General features: G+C 56.8%; 1 protein-coding gene across 1 annotated transcript; it reads left to right on the top strand.

The window, feature by feature from the left end:
* Positions 1-230: 230 nt before the first annotated feature.
* PCIF1 (phosphorylated CTD interacting factor 1) lies at positions 231-11869 on the top strand. The gene is made up of 17 exons (XM_025875371.2): positions 231-647; positions 2679-2850; positions 4195-4337; positions 4428-4552; positions 5686-5823; positions 6018-6148; positions 6276-6430; positions 7017-7164; positions 7265-7348; positions 7593-7692; positions 8756-8918; positions 9593-9765; positions 9876-9962; positions 10059-10243; positions 10881-10974; positions 11074-11249; positions 11332-11869. Exons 3-17 carry the CDS (start codon positions 4214-4216, stop codon positions 11558-11560), a joined length of 2112 nt encoding a protein of 703 aa, XP_025731156.1. The 5' UTR covers positions 231-647; positions 2679-2850; positions 4195-4213; the 3' UTR covers positions 11561-11869.
* Positions 11870-12479: the final 610 nt, after the last annotated feature.

Here is a 12479-nt window from a genome sequence, read left to right as displayed (position 1 = left end):
AGTTCGATTTGCTTGCATCCTGGACATGGAAAATGGCTGGAAAACATTCTTGCCAGGGGCCCAGAGAGGGCAAGCGACTGGACATTTAAGCGGCAGAGCCCCGCCGGAGCTAGGACCCAGGTCCCTGCTAGGCCCAAGAGCAGCGTCACAACTCCGCCCCCGGGTCGGCGTCTTTGCCGGGCGCCCGCAGGTTCCCAGCCCGCCCCGCGCCCCCCGGTGCGCACTCTCAGTCCGGCCCAGGCGGTGCACCTCCCACCCAGGTCTTCCAGCCCGGGCGGTGTGCTCGCGGAGGGAAACTGAGGCAGGAAACGTGCCTGTGAGCTCGTTCCTTCCTCAGTCCACACCCCACAAACCGCAAAGCTCCCGTGCCCTCCTGAGACCCGCATGAAACAACAGGGAAGAAGGAGGAAGGGGAGGGGGCCCGAAAGCAAGCCGGGTCCGTGGAGTCGGCCGGTCCTGCCACACTCAAGATGGCGGCTCGGCAGCGGCGAGGTCCCTCAGAGGCGGTACCAGCGCATGCGCAGCGCGGAGTCCCGGCCCGGGACACAAGATGGCGGCAGCGGCGCTGGGGAGGGCGAGGCGGAGGCGGCAAAACGGGAGGTCGAGCAGAACGTGTAGCCGCGTCCCCTCGAGTCCGCTCCGGGCAGGTAAGAGCCCCAGGAAGCCATGGTCCCGCCGCGAGTCGCTCCGGGGTCTGAGGATCCGAAGCCGGGCAGCGGTGGCCCCTCTGGCGCTTTCCGCTCGGGGCCACCGCTTGCCCTGTCTCTGCCGCCGCCGCCATCTTAGGCCTGCGGGTGGGCGGCCGGGCCGGTAGCTTGGGTGAGGGAGCTGGGCCCGGAGAGCGCGGGCGGAGCGGCCTCTAGGGCCCCTCCGCTGCTGCCGCCGCCACCGCTTTTGTGTCGGGCTCCGACTCTGAGTCGCCTCAGCCCGGGGGCGGGAGCGCGCGGTGGGGCGGGGGGCGGAGCCCGAGAGATGGGCCGGCGCGCGCGCGCCAAACAGCCCGCCCCCGCTGGGGTTGGGGGGAGGGGAAGGTGTGCGCGCGCTCGGGTGTGTCGGGGGGAGCCCCCTCCTTGAGAGGCCCCCGCGCCTGCGCATTTTGCCAGTCCTTTGACTCCGCCCTCCTGAGTCAGAGGGTTCTGATTGGTGAATTACTGAGATGGTCCCGCCCCATCTTTCTCCAATCCTGTAACCGGGTTCTTTTCCTTGCGGGTTCCTCGGGTCGGGCAGATACAGTTGTTAAGCTGGTCGGCGCTGTCAGACTGCGGTATGCGCGGGGGCCGGGAAGCCTTTGGATAAATAAAAACATTACCTTAATAATAGAGTTATTTCTTACTTAACGTGTACAATACGCTAGACTCTACGTATAGAGACCACAGAGGTCGAATGATTCCTGTTTGTGAGTCGGAAAGCGGCAGAAGGACCTGGACCCTCTGCCCAAACCCAGAGCCGGTTCTTCGGCCGCCGACCTGCTGCTTCCAAATCACCTGGGAAATTAAGAAAATTTTTTTAATCGTAAAAAATTGGTGAAGGTTTGAAGCGGTGTAAAATTTGTCATCCGTTTCCCAGGCCTACCTTTTGGGGTGTGTTTAAAAAATACAAATTCTTGTGAGATGAATCTTCCTTCCCCATTCCTGAGTCCTAGGACGTGAAGTGAGGGACAGGAATCTGAATTGTTTTACAAGCCCTCGAGATGCACAGTTGGCTTTGAAAACACTGCAGTGTCCCCGTTTGGCCTCTCAGCTGTGTTGTTCTTGCTGTCTCTGCGTAGTTCAGTTACTGCATCAGTGTCACACGATATTTGTTGGGGAAACTGTCTGCCAATAAAGATGAACATGCTGTGTTATGTAATGCATTTGCATGTATGATTATTATTGTGGTTTTAAAAGATCGATTCAAAGAAGTGTGTTTTTCACTCACTATGGGTGGCTTGGGAGCGTGCCCCTGGGATTTGATACGTACAGTTGGCCCATGAATAACAGGGGTTAGAGGCACCAATCCCGGCACGGTTGGAAATCCCAGTAGAACTTTTGACTCCCCACAACTTTACTAATAGCCTCCTGTCGACCAGAAGCCCTACTGGTAACATAGGTAGTGGATGAACACGTGTTTTGTATATTATGTGTATTATACATCGTATTCTTACAATAAAGTCAGCTAAGGAAGAGCAGCTGTTACTAAGGAAATCATAAGGAAGTGTAAATACGTTTATAGTAGCACATTGTATTGGGAAAACTGTGTAAGTGGACCCACATGGTTCAGACCTGTGTTGTTCAAGGGCCAAATGGTATGTTCACTTTTCTCTTGTCTTAGGGATATTTTGGTTGATAGGAGCAGCTACACAATTTGTGGGGTCCAGTGTGCAAAATGAAAACACGGGCCAGCTTATTAAAAATGTATTGAAAACTTTAAGACCACAGCCATAGAGCATGAAACCAGTTAGGGCCCTTCTCAACATGGGGCCTGTGTGACTGCAGGCTGCAAGTCTGTGAAGGTGAACCCTTTGGTTTGCAAAGTTTGAGAAGTATCATTTTCGTCCCTTAAATCCCCAGATCTCCCACAGTGTCCCCTGCCCTGTCCTGGGGGCTCCCAACTTGCTCTGTGTCGTTGCCCCTCTTGCTGTAGTGCGTGTGCTGCAGCATTTCACAGGTCTGTGACGCTCTCTTCTCTTTGCTCTGCAGTTGCTGATGCAAGGAATTCCCTGGGCCCCCATCCACTCCACTGCTGACCAGCCCACCCACCCGCGCTGAGCCTTCCTGCAGGCCTCCCCCCTGTCTCTGGGACCCTGTGACGTGGGGGTCCATCCGGTCGGAGAAGAAAACCCTCTCATGCTAGCATTGCAGACCCCAGAGGGTGAGAAAAAGAGGGACCTTTTGCAGGCTTAAGACATATGGGCTCAGCCCCAAGGCACCGGGAATCCCTCCTCCCCAGAGAATCAAGCCTTTTCTCCCCCTTGGTTCGTGCTTCCGAACCTTTCTGTTATGACTGCCCCCTTTGGTTGTATGTATGTTCTCTTGCTCTGTGCATTTTTACTGCCAAGCTGTACCAACGAAGTAACCGCTCACTTTTCCCTTTCCAAATTAACGAAGATATCTATGACTGTACAAATAAAATTAATGTCCCAGTGATTCCTATGATGTTGTCAACAGCCAATCAGAGCTTCTGATCATCATGAGATAATCAGTGTGACCACAACGAGTTGATAAAATTTCAGCAAGCAAAGATAACTGATGTTTCAACATGCCTTTGTGCTCTTTTTGTGGGTAAATGTTTGATTTCTTTGGGTGCTGTGACATCTTGAGAACAACTTTGGGATCACCAGTCCAATCTCCGTTGGGCCCCTAGGAGTCTTTAACAGCCAGGTCGGGAATCACTGGCCATTGAGGCTTGTGCTGGATGTGCTTTGGATGGGGGTCGTGGAGACTACAAATCTGAAGGAGCTGACCTGCTTCCTGGTATTTAAAGTACATTTCACCTGGGGATTAGGAAGGACTGAATTAGATATTTCTTCTCAGTCCCACTGGTTTCTTTAGCAACAGATTGTTTCCTGCCCTGAAGCACAGAATGAGGCAGCCACTTAAATGCCATGTTCCCTCTGGGCTGCACTCTGTTCCAGTTAGATTTTTTTGGGTAGGAACAGGAAAGAGGTCCTCCTGTTCTTTTTTGTGGGAATAGCTTCTCAAGGGCAGACCCTGTTCTGTGTTCTGTGCCACTCTGTGCTTTGTAAATATTTGCAGAATGAATAGAGTTCCTATTGGGTCCAGGTACCCTGCTGAGTACTGGAGAGATGAACTGGACCCAGTTCCTAGCCCTGGGAGTTCTGACCGTCTGATGGGTAGATAAACCCAGCTGATAGGACTGAGTGCCGCAGTGGAAGTGTTCATGGCCCCGCAGAGGGGGGTCGGGTGGAGAGTCCAGGAACGCTTCCTGGAGCACGTGAACATCGTGACAAGCCAGGTGGAGAATTGGGGAGAGTATGTCAGGCAGAAGGAGCAACATTTTGCAGTTGGGGGAACTGGGATTTAGATCCCAGGGCTCCTTTGGTACCACACTGGCCCTCCAGGGACAGGACTGGATTGATTTCTTCATGTCTGCAAGTAGTCAGTGGAGCCCTCAGTGGATTGTAATTGGTGGGTGAGAGTGGAGCTGACCTCCATGCCCTGCTGGCCTGACACCCTTCGGTCCTCTGTGTGGCAGGTCCGGTGTGGGTGCTGAGATGGCCAATGAGAATCACGGCAGCCCCCGGGAGGAAGCGTCCCTGCTGAGTCACTCCCCAGGCACCTCCAATCAGAGCCAGCCCTGTTCTCCAAAGCCCATCCGCCTGGTGCAGGACCTCCCAGGTACTGGCGAGGGGCAGGGTAGGGTGGCGGGGTAGGAAGGATGCCTCAGGAGCAGCCCTGAACCTGGCTGGGCTCCATGCTTGTTTGCAGAGGAACTGGTGCATGCGGGTTGGGAGAAGTGCTGGAGCCGGAGGGAGAACCGTCCCTACTACTTCAACCGATTCACCAACCAGTCCCTGTGGGAGATGCCTGTGCTGGGCCAGCATGACGTGATCGTGAGTGCCAGCCCAGGGCAGGGCTCCTGAGCAGCTTCTAGCATCTGGGCCTTCCCCAAATCTATCTTGAGCAGCTCTTATTTGCCTAGCCCCATCTTGGGACCTAGGGATACAATGACACACAGACACACTCCCTGCCCTCATGGAACCTACACTCATGTAGGGGAGATTGACACGTAAAGAGATGATTGTAATGTGTGTGAGGCTGAACTTGAACTCCATGTTGGGCACTGTCCTGTGATGCAGTTATAAGCGAGATGGACCTGGTCCTGCCCTTGCACTCTTGGGGGCCCACAGTCTACTGAGGAGCCAGAAGGATCGAAGTGTGGCATGCTGGGCATGAAGTCACGGGGAGGGGAGGGCACAGGGAATGCTTCTCCTTGAATTAGCACTTAAGGTGACAAAGTTAGTGAAGTGAAAGTTGTCAGAGGGGAGAAGCACGTTCTAGGAATAGTGTCCATGTGAGGGGGCTGTCTGGCAGGAACGTGTGCTTTTGGATCCCTATCAGGTGGGGCAGACTTTCCTTACTGGGCATAATCAAGCCAGTTGGCAGCCCCATTTTGCAGATGAAAACACTGAGAGTCAGAGATGAGAAATGACTGGCCCAAGACCTTGAGCCAGTAAGAGGCAGAGCTGGACTCGAACCTGATGTGATTTCAGGGCTACCCTGCCATCACTCATACTCGGGGTCACCAAAGGAATTTCATCCATGGGGTCTTGCTCTTTAAAAAAAAAAAAAAAAAAAAGCATTTCTTGAGTTTTTCCCTTTATTCCTCTCATTCTGGTGTTTAAGGAGGAGAAATTAACATGTACAGAGGGTTCTTCTCCTGCCAGATGTCTTATTAACTGGTAATATTCCTGCACTCATTGAATCATCTTCCCAACAGGAGGTTGGGCCTGTTTAGCACGGCCATTTTGAAGGTGAGGGAATTAGGAAGGGACGTAACTCTCCCAAGGTCACACAGTTGTAAGAGGCAGGCAGGGGTGGAGCCCAGTGTTCTTTCTGCATCCCAGCCCCCTTTGCTCTTCTTGGAGCAGTAGGAGCTGGGGGCAGGAGGGCATCAGGATTCTGTAATACTGGGACTCTTAAGGCACTGGCTCCCGTTGCAACTCTGCTGGTCTCCCTCCACCAGTCGGACCCTTTGGGGCTGAATGCGACCCCACTGCCCCAAGACTCAAGCTTGGTGGAAACCCCCCCGGCTGAGAACAGGCCCCGAAAGCGGCAGCTCTCGGAAGAGCAGCCAAGTGGCAATGGTGTGAAGAAGCCCAAGGTGAGCGTCTGCGGGCTGTGAGGACGTGGGTGGTGAGCAGCTGCCCCAAGCGGGCAGCCAGCAGGTTCCCTGCGAGGGCTGGGCAGTGGCAGGTCGGTCAGGAGGGGGCCTGGGGCACAGCTCACCAGCTGCGCCGGTGCGGTAGCCATAGGCCGTCTCTCTTGACCCTGGTGCCTTCTACTTTTTTGCTCTAGATTGAAATCCCCGTGACACCCACAGGCCCATCGGTGCCTAGCTCCCCCAGTATCCCAGGAACCCCAACACTGAAGATGTGGGGGACATCCCCCGAAGATAAACAGCAGGCAGCTTTCCTCCGACCCACCGAGTGAGTCCCTGCTGATTGGTTTGGGGGCATCCATCGTCCATGTGTGCCTGGGACCGTGGGGTGTGGTGGCAGGGCACCCCAACTCCCTTGCCTCTACCTTCCTCTGTGCTCCTTTCTGTGCCCCAAGGGTGTACTGGGATCTGGACATCCAGACCAACGCTGTCATCAAGCACCGGGGGCCTTCAGAGGTGCTGCCCCCACACCCCGAGGTGGAGCTGCTTCGCTCCCAGCTCATCCTCAAGCTTCGGCAGCACTATCGGGAGCTGTGCCAGCAGCGAGAGGGTAACTGCCTCCTGGGCCTCAGGACCCTTGTTTCCGCCCACCCTTAGCCAAGAGCTGGGCTTGGGAATGGCGCAGTGGAGCCTAGCACTTGAGAGTGCAGGCTGTGGAGGGGACAGGCCTGCTGGAGCCCCAGCTCCGCTAACTGCTTACAGAAAGACTGGCATCAGTAACTGCAGACGCCATCATAAACACTTCCAGAATGCTTACTGTCCGTCAGGTATGTGCGAAGCCCTCTCGTGGCTCTGTAAGAGGGCACAGAACCAAAAGTACCTGCACCTCACGGCATTGCTGCTGGGAGGAGAGGTGGAATGGGAAGTCCTCAGTGAGCTGCAGCTTTCATTCTTTAGTAAAGAAGCCTGCTTAACTTCGCTGAAATGTAGCGTTTCTCTTTTCCCCTTTTCCCGAGTAACGTTTCCTAACACTCTGCAGAAAACTCACGATTCTGAGTCTACCTGGGGAGATGTTGCCTGCAGGCGGAGTGCCGTTTACTGCTGCCCCTCCGGTGCCCGCATCCCCCTGCCGTGTGCTGGGCCCGCGTGGAGGCTGCTGACCAAGCCAGACCTTCACCAGCTCGTCTGTTCCACAGGCATCGAGCCCCCTCGGGAATCTTTCAACCGCTGGATGCTGGAGCGCAAGGTCGTGGATAAAGGCTCTGACCCCCTGTTGCCCAGCAACTGTGAACCGGTCGTGTCACCTTCCATGTTTCGTGAAATCATGAATGACATTCCCATCAGGTACAGGCCCACAGCTGGGCCCGACTCGGTTGGGTGGGGGGGTTGGTGTGTGGCCAGTCCTGTATAGAAGGGCTCTCACTCTGCCTGCTCTCGGTCCCAGGTTATCCCGAATCAAGTTCCGGGAGGAAGCCAAGCGTCTGCTCTTTAAATACGCAGAGGCCGCGAGGCGGCTCATTGAATCCAGGTTTGCTCTCGGCATAACCCAGCAGGCTGGGTGTGTGATCAGAGTGGGAGGTCCTGGGCTTTCTGGCCCATCTCATGGAGCTCGGTCATCGCTCTTGGTGGCAGGAGGAGGGCCAGCTCCCAAAGGCAACACAAGGGCTGCGAGGGAAGCCTTGATGCCCGAATGTCAGTGCAGGTGGGGTGGGAGGAGTAAGCGTGGAACAGATGCCCAACCGCTGGCTCCATTATGTGCCCTCAACTGGCAGGAGTGCATCCCCCGACAGCAGGAAGGTGGTCAAATGGAACGTGGAGGACACCTTCAGCTGGCTGCGGAAGGACCACTCAGCCTCCAAGGAGGACTACATGGTGAGTGGCCCCGGGGAAGGAGGCCAGTGGCAAGGCTCTGTGGCTCCTTCCTCCAGCTGCCTGCCTAGGCTGGGCAGGACCCCACAGCAGCCTGTTGTGCGGTTCAGCAGACCTTTGATGCTCATCAGTCCCCAAACTCCCGCATGTAGAGATGTTTGTCCAGGCTCCTGGCTCTGTCCTAAAGATGGTCTCCATTAAGGTTCTTTAATGGAATCCTGTGCTTGGCCACACACCATAAGTAGCTGCCTTTTCAACTTAATGAATGTTGAACATCTCCCTTGAATAGATTTTTGGACACAGATGGACAAACTGCCTTTTCTTGGGTGTGTGCGTTCGCCACAGTGAAGAACTGGCACCAGATTCAATGCCCTGCTTTACTGTGTCCGCAGCGATTCTGTTTTCTGGCCCAGACCCGTCACTTCTTTAACTCTCCACCAGCACTAGCAATGGGCTTTCTTTTCAGGATCATTTTTCACAAGAGACAAGGTTTCGCACTTCACGATAGTAACTGTACTTGACACGTAGAGTGACAAAGGTAGGTGTACTCACTAGCCAGAGTGACTCATTTTCACTCATCACTTTCACACGTGTGATTCAGCAAAATTACAAATGCCTAGTTAAATCCTTGCCAGTTGCTAAAAGCTCAGATCTCAAATCTGCAATGACCAAGGACCCCGTTTTGTAATGGTCTCTCTCCCTGGTAGTTGGCAAATGCTTTATAAGCAGGGACTGTGCCTGCTTTGTCTGTTTCCCCAGCAATTGTCATGGGATCTGGCACAGTGTAACCCCCACTAGAGGTGCTGGCATTTATTGCACATTTGCTGTATGCCGGGGGCTTGGTTAAGCCCTTAATGGGAATGATCACATTTAATACTCAAACTGTCTTATCCGGTAAGTATTTTGTGTTCCCTTAACAGTTGAGGAATAAGATTCAGAGATGCCAAGGGACTTGTCTAAGTGACACAGCTAGTTAAGTAGCCGTGTTTGAAAACGAGGACTGCTGGAAGCCTCCAGCCCTCCCCCACCAGCTCCCTAGAGCCCTGATCAGGAGTGTCTCCTCCAGGACCGCCTGGAGCACCTGCGGAGGCAGTGTGGCCCCCACGTGTCAGCCGCGGCTAAGGACTCCGTGGAGGGCATCTGTAGTAAGATCTACCACATCTCCCTGGAGTACGTCAAGCGGATCCGTGAGAAGCACCTTGCCATCCTCAAAGAAAACAACATCCCAGGTAGGAAGCCAATGGCAGGGAGCCAGCCGTGAGGCCATCAACTCTGTTTCCTGGGCCCTGACGGAAGGGACAAGCGAGGCTGAGCCTCTAGGCTGCAGGCTGGTTTGGGGAAGTCTGTTTCTCCCAGCAGTGTCTGGGGCAGGACCTGCTGTCCTTGGGCTCGGGGGTTTCAGCCCTCTTCTAGGAACTGGAGAAGGGCTGGGAAAGGGAGAGACAGAAGGTGGTGCAGACAGGCCGGGGGGCAGCAGTCAGGCGGACTTGTGTTTGCACCTGCTTTCTGTAAGCCCCCATCTCCCCACACGGCGCTCTAGTGCCTGGCCACAGGCTCCTATGTGAACTCAGGGGTAACTCTGAGTGCTGGGCCCAGAAAGCTCCCTAAATGAGGCATCGTAATCCCTAGGAGAGCAATGCAGTTCTCATACTCCTGTCTGGCCAACTGGGGGCCTGTGCCAGTACAGAGCATGTTGACCCAGGCCACCACCTCTTGCCCCTGCTGACTTCCTGGCTGTTAATGTCGTTACGGAAGTGTCTGAGCTGCATTCTGCTCCTCTGTGCGACAAGACTCACCTCCCCCGGTCACTGGGACACGTGTGTGAGGCCCCCGGCATGCAGTAGGCACTGCGAATGAGCAGAGCCGAGGCAGGGTGGCCCCTCACTGCTCTCCCTGCCCACAGAGGAGGTGGAGGCCCCAGAAGTGGAGCCCCGCCTGGTGTACTGCTACCCGGTACGGCTGGCCGTGTCTGCGCCCCCTATGCCCAGCGTGGAGATGCATATGGAGAATAACGTGGTCTGCATCCGGTATAAGGGAGAGATGGTCAAGGTCAGCCGCAACTACTTCAGCAAGCTGGTAAGAGCTGGGGTGAAGGGGAGGCAGGTCCCCAGGAGGAGGCCGGCGGGTGGGGGGCGGTGGGAAGGGAGGGAGGGAGCACTGTTGAAGGACCGCTCTCTGCCTCGCAGTGGCTGCTTTACCGCTACAGCTGCATTGACGACGCTGCCTTTGAGAGGTTCCTGCCCCGCGTCTGGTGTCTTCTCCGACGGTACCAGGTACAGGCCCTGGGCAGCGGGGGGCGGGGGGCTCTGCTGGAGGGCGGGGCGGGGGGGCGTGCTGAGCCCTGGAGGCTGACGGCGGCCACTGTGCAGATGATGTTTGGCGTGGGCCTCTACGAGGGGACGGGCCTGCAGGGATCGCTGCCCGTGCACGTCTTTGAGGCCCTCCACCGGCTCTTCGGCGTCAGCTTTGAGTGCTTCGCCTCGCCGCTCAACTGCTACTTCCGCCAGTACTGCTCTGCCTTCCCGGACACAGATGGCTACTTCGGCTCCCGCGGGTGAGAGCCAGGGGCTGCCGGGGCCCTTCTGTCCGGGCCCGGGAAGGGCTCCTCTAGAGCAGAGATGCCACCTGGGCCGGCTACTTCCTAATGCTTTAGGGTTTTGGAATTGGGCAGTCCTGGGTGTAGTCCCTGCTTTCACCCATTGCTAGCTGTGTGACTTTGGACTGGTCGCTGTACTTCCGGGAGCCTGTGCTAGCTCCTACCCCAGCCTGTGGGTTTCTCGGTGAGTTGGTCCAGGCACTGAGAGGCATGGGAAGTGACAATTCAGACCTCTGCGACCTTACAGACTAACACGGGAGGGTGGAGGGGAGTGAGCACAGGTGAGAGGAGACAGGTCTGAGACAACAAGAGCTCCTGGCTGGGGCCTGTGCCGTGGTGACCACGGAGTCCGAACTGGGTTTGAGCCCCAGCCCTTCCACTAAGTGGCTTGGTGGACTTGGCCCCCAAGCCTGAGCCTCTCCATCCTCAGCCTTTCAATGGGGTCGGCCACACCTTGTCCCAGGATGAAATTAAGGATGCATGTTGGCCTAGGGCCCGACAAGGGTCCATCCCTTCGACAGCGTGGGGGCAGCACCCATTTCTGGTGGAGGGCCTGGGTCCTGGTAGGACTTAGGATGCTCACCTCTGTCCCCAGGCCCTGTCTGGATTTCTCCCCGCTGAGTGGTTCCTTTGAGGCCAACCCTCCATTCTGCGAGGAGCTTATGGATGCCATGGTCTCTCACTTCGAGGTGGGTGTGCTGCTGCAGGTGGGGTGTGGGGGTGGCAAGCAGGATTGCCAGCCACCTGGAGGGCAGCCTTTGATGTCCACCCCACGGCCCCTCCCGTAGAAACTGCTCGAGAGCTCACCAGAGCCCCTGTCCTTCATCGTGTTCATCCCCGAGTGGCGAGAACCCCCCACGCCGGCGCTCACCCGCATGGAGCAGAGCCGCTTCAAACGCCACCAGCTGGTCCTGCCTGCCTTCGAGCACGAGTACCGCAGTGGCTCTCAGCACGTCTGCAAGAAGTGGGTGCCCGGGGAGGGCGTGGTGGGGGGCGCCGATCACGCCAGGCCGAGCCCCCCCCCTGAGCTGCTCCTTTGTCCACAGGGAAGAAATGCACTACAAGGCCGTCCACAACACGGCCGTGCTCTTCCTACAGAATGACCCTGGCTTTGCCAAGTGGGGGCCGACACCAGAGCGGCTGCAGGAGCTGAGTACCGCCTACCGGCAGTCAGGTCGCAGCCACAGCTCCGGCTCCGCCGCTTCCTGCTCAGAGAACAAGGACCGGGACTCAGGTCGCGAACAGGGCCCTAGCCGCGAGCCGCACCCCACTTAACACATCCTGCGGGGAGGAGGAGCCCCAGGGTGCTGGTGTGGACTGCTGAGACTCGGGCCTCTTGGGGCTGAGCAGACCCCAGGACCCTCCCCCTGAGGTGGCAGCAGGACTCAGGCTGCCAGTGTCATAGGAAGATGATGGCTCTGCCAGGGCTCCCCCTCCCTGCCCGATCCCCCAACCCCTCACCTCGAACTCACTCCATCTCCCGTGTAAATAGGTCCCATCCCTTCCCCGTCCTCCCCTGATCCTTACCATCTTATCACCATCTTGTTTCATTTGTAAAAGGAAATACAGAAACCCCCCTAAGAATGTGTGAGGGTCTTGAGGGCCGAGAAGGCAGAGAACCTGGAGCTAGTCCTGGAACCACACCCTCTACATCCAGGCTCACCTTCTTACGACCCCTGGGCCTTCACACCCCAACCCAGGGCTCCAGTGTCTAACTTCACGCCCTGCTGGCCCCACAGCTGGGTCTCTGGTGGCCTCTGCCTGTGTGTACCTAAGTCTGGAGTCCAGAGCCCTGCATCGTCTATCTGCAGGCCCCAGACTCCCACAGCCAGGCCTGCACTCCTGCCTCCAGGGAGCAGAGGACTGGGGACTGTGCCCAGGCAGAGAGCAAGACTCCTGCTCGACCTGGAGCCGCCAGTGAGGGGGCAGCCAGCTAGGGCTCACAACCGGGGGTCAGGAGGAAGAGCAGCTCTGGGCCACCATGGGCTTCAGGGTTTAGTCTTCGGGCTGCTGGCTGTGCTGCCCTCTGAGGACCTCTAGGCCGGGAGCAGATGTTCTGGGGTCCAGGGGAAGGGAAGAAGGTCTGAAGGTGCTCAGGGGGGGTTCTTACCAGCTCAGCAATCTCTCCCAGTATCAGGCCTCTGCCCACGGGCCTGCCCTGCCGTTGGGCCACCACACTGTTTACAGAGGCGAG

This window comes from Callorhinus ursinus, unplaced genomic scaffold (genome assembly GCF_003265705.2).
Source record: "Callorhinus ursinus isolate GAN/ISIS: 27379988/994484 unplaced genomic scaffold, GSC_fseal_2.0 scaffold38, whole genome shotgun sequence".
In the NCBI taxonomy this organism is placed as follows: Eukaryota; Metazoa; Chordata; class Mammalia; order Carnivora; family Otariidae; genus Callorhinus; species Callorhinus ursinus.
This window is presented reverse-complemented; position numbering and strand designations above follow the sequence as displayed.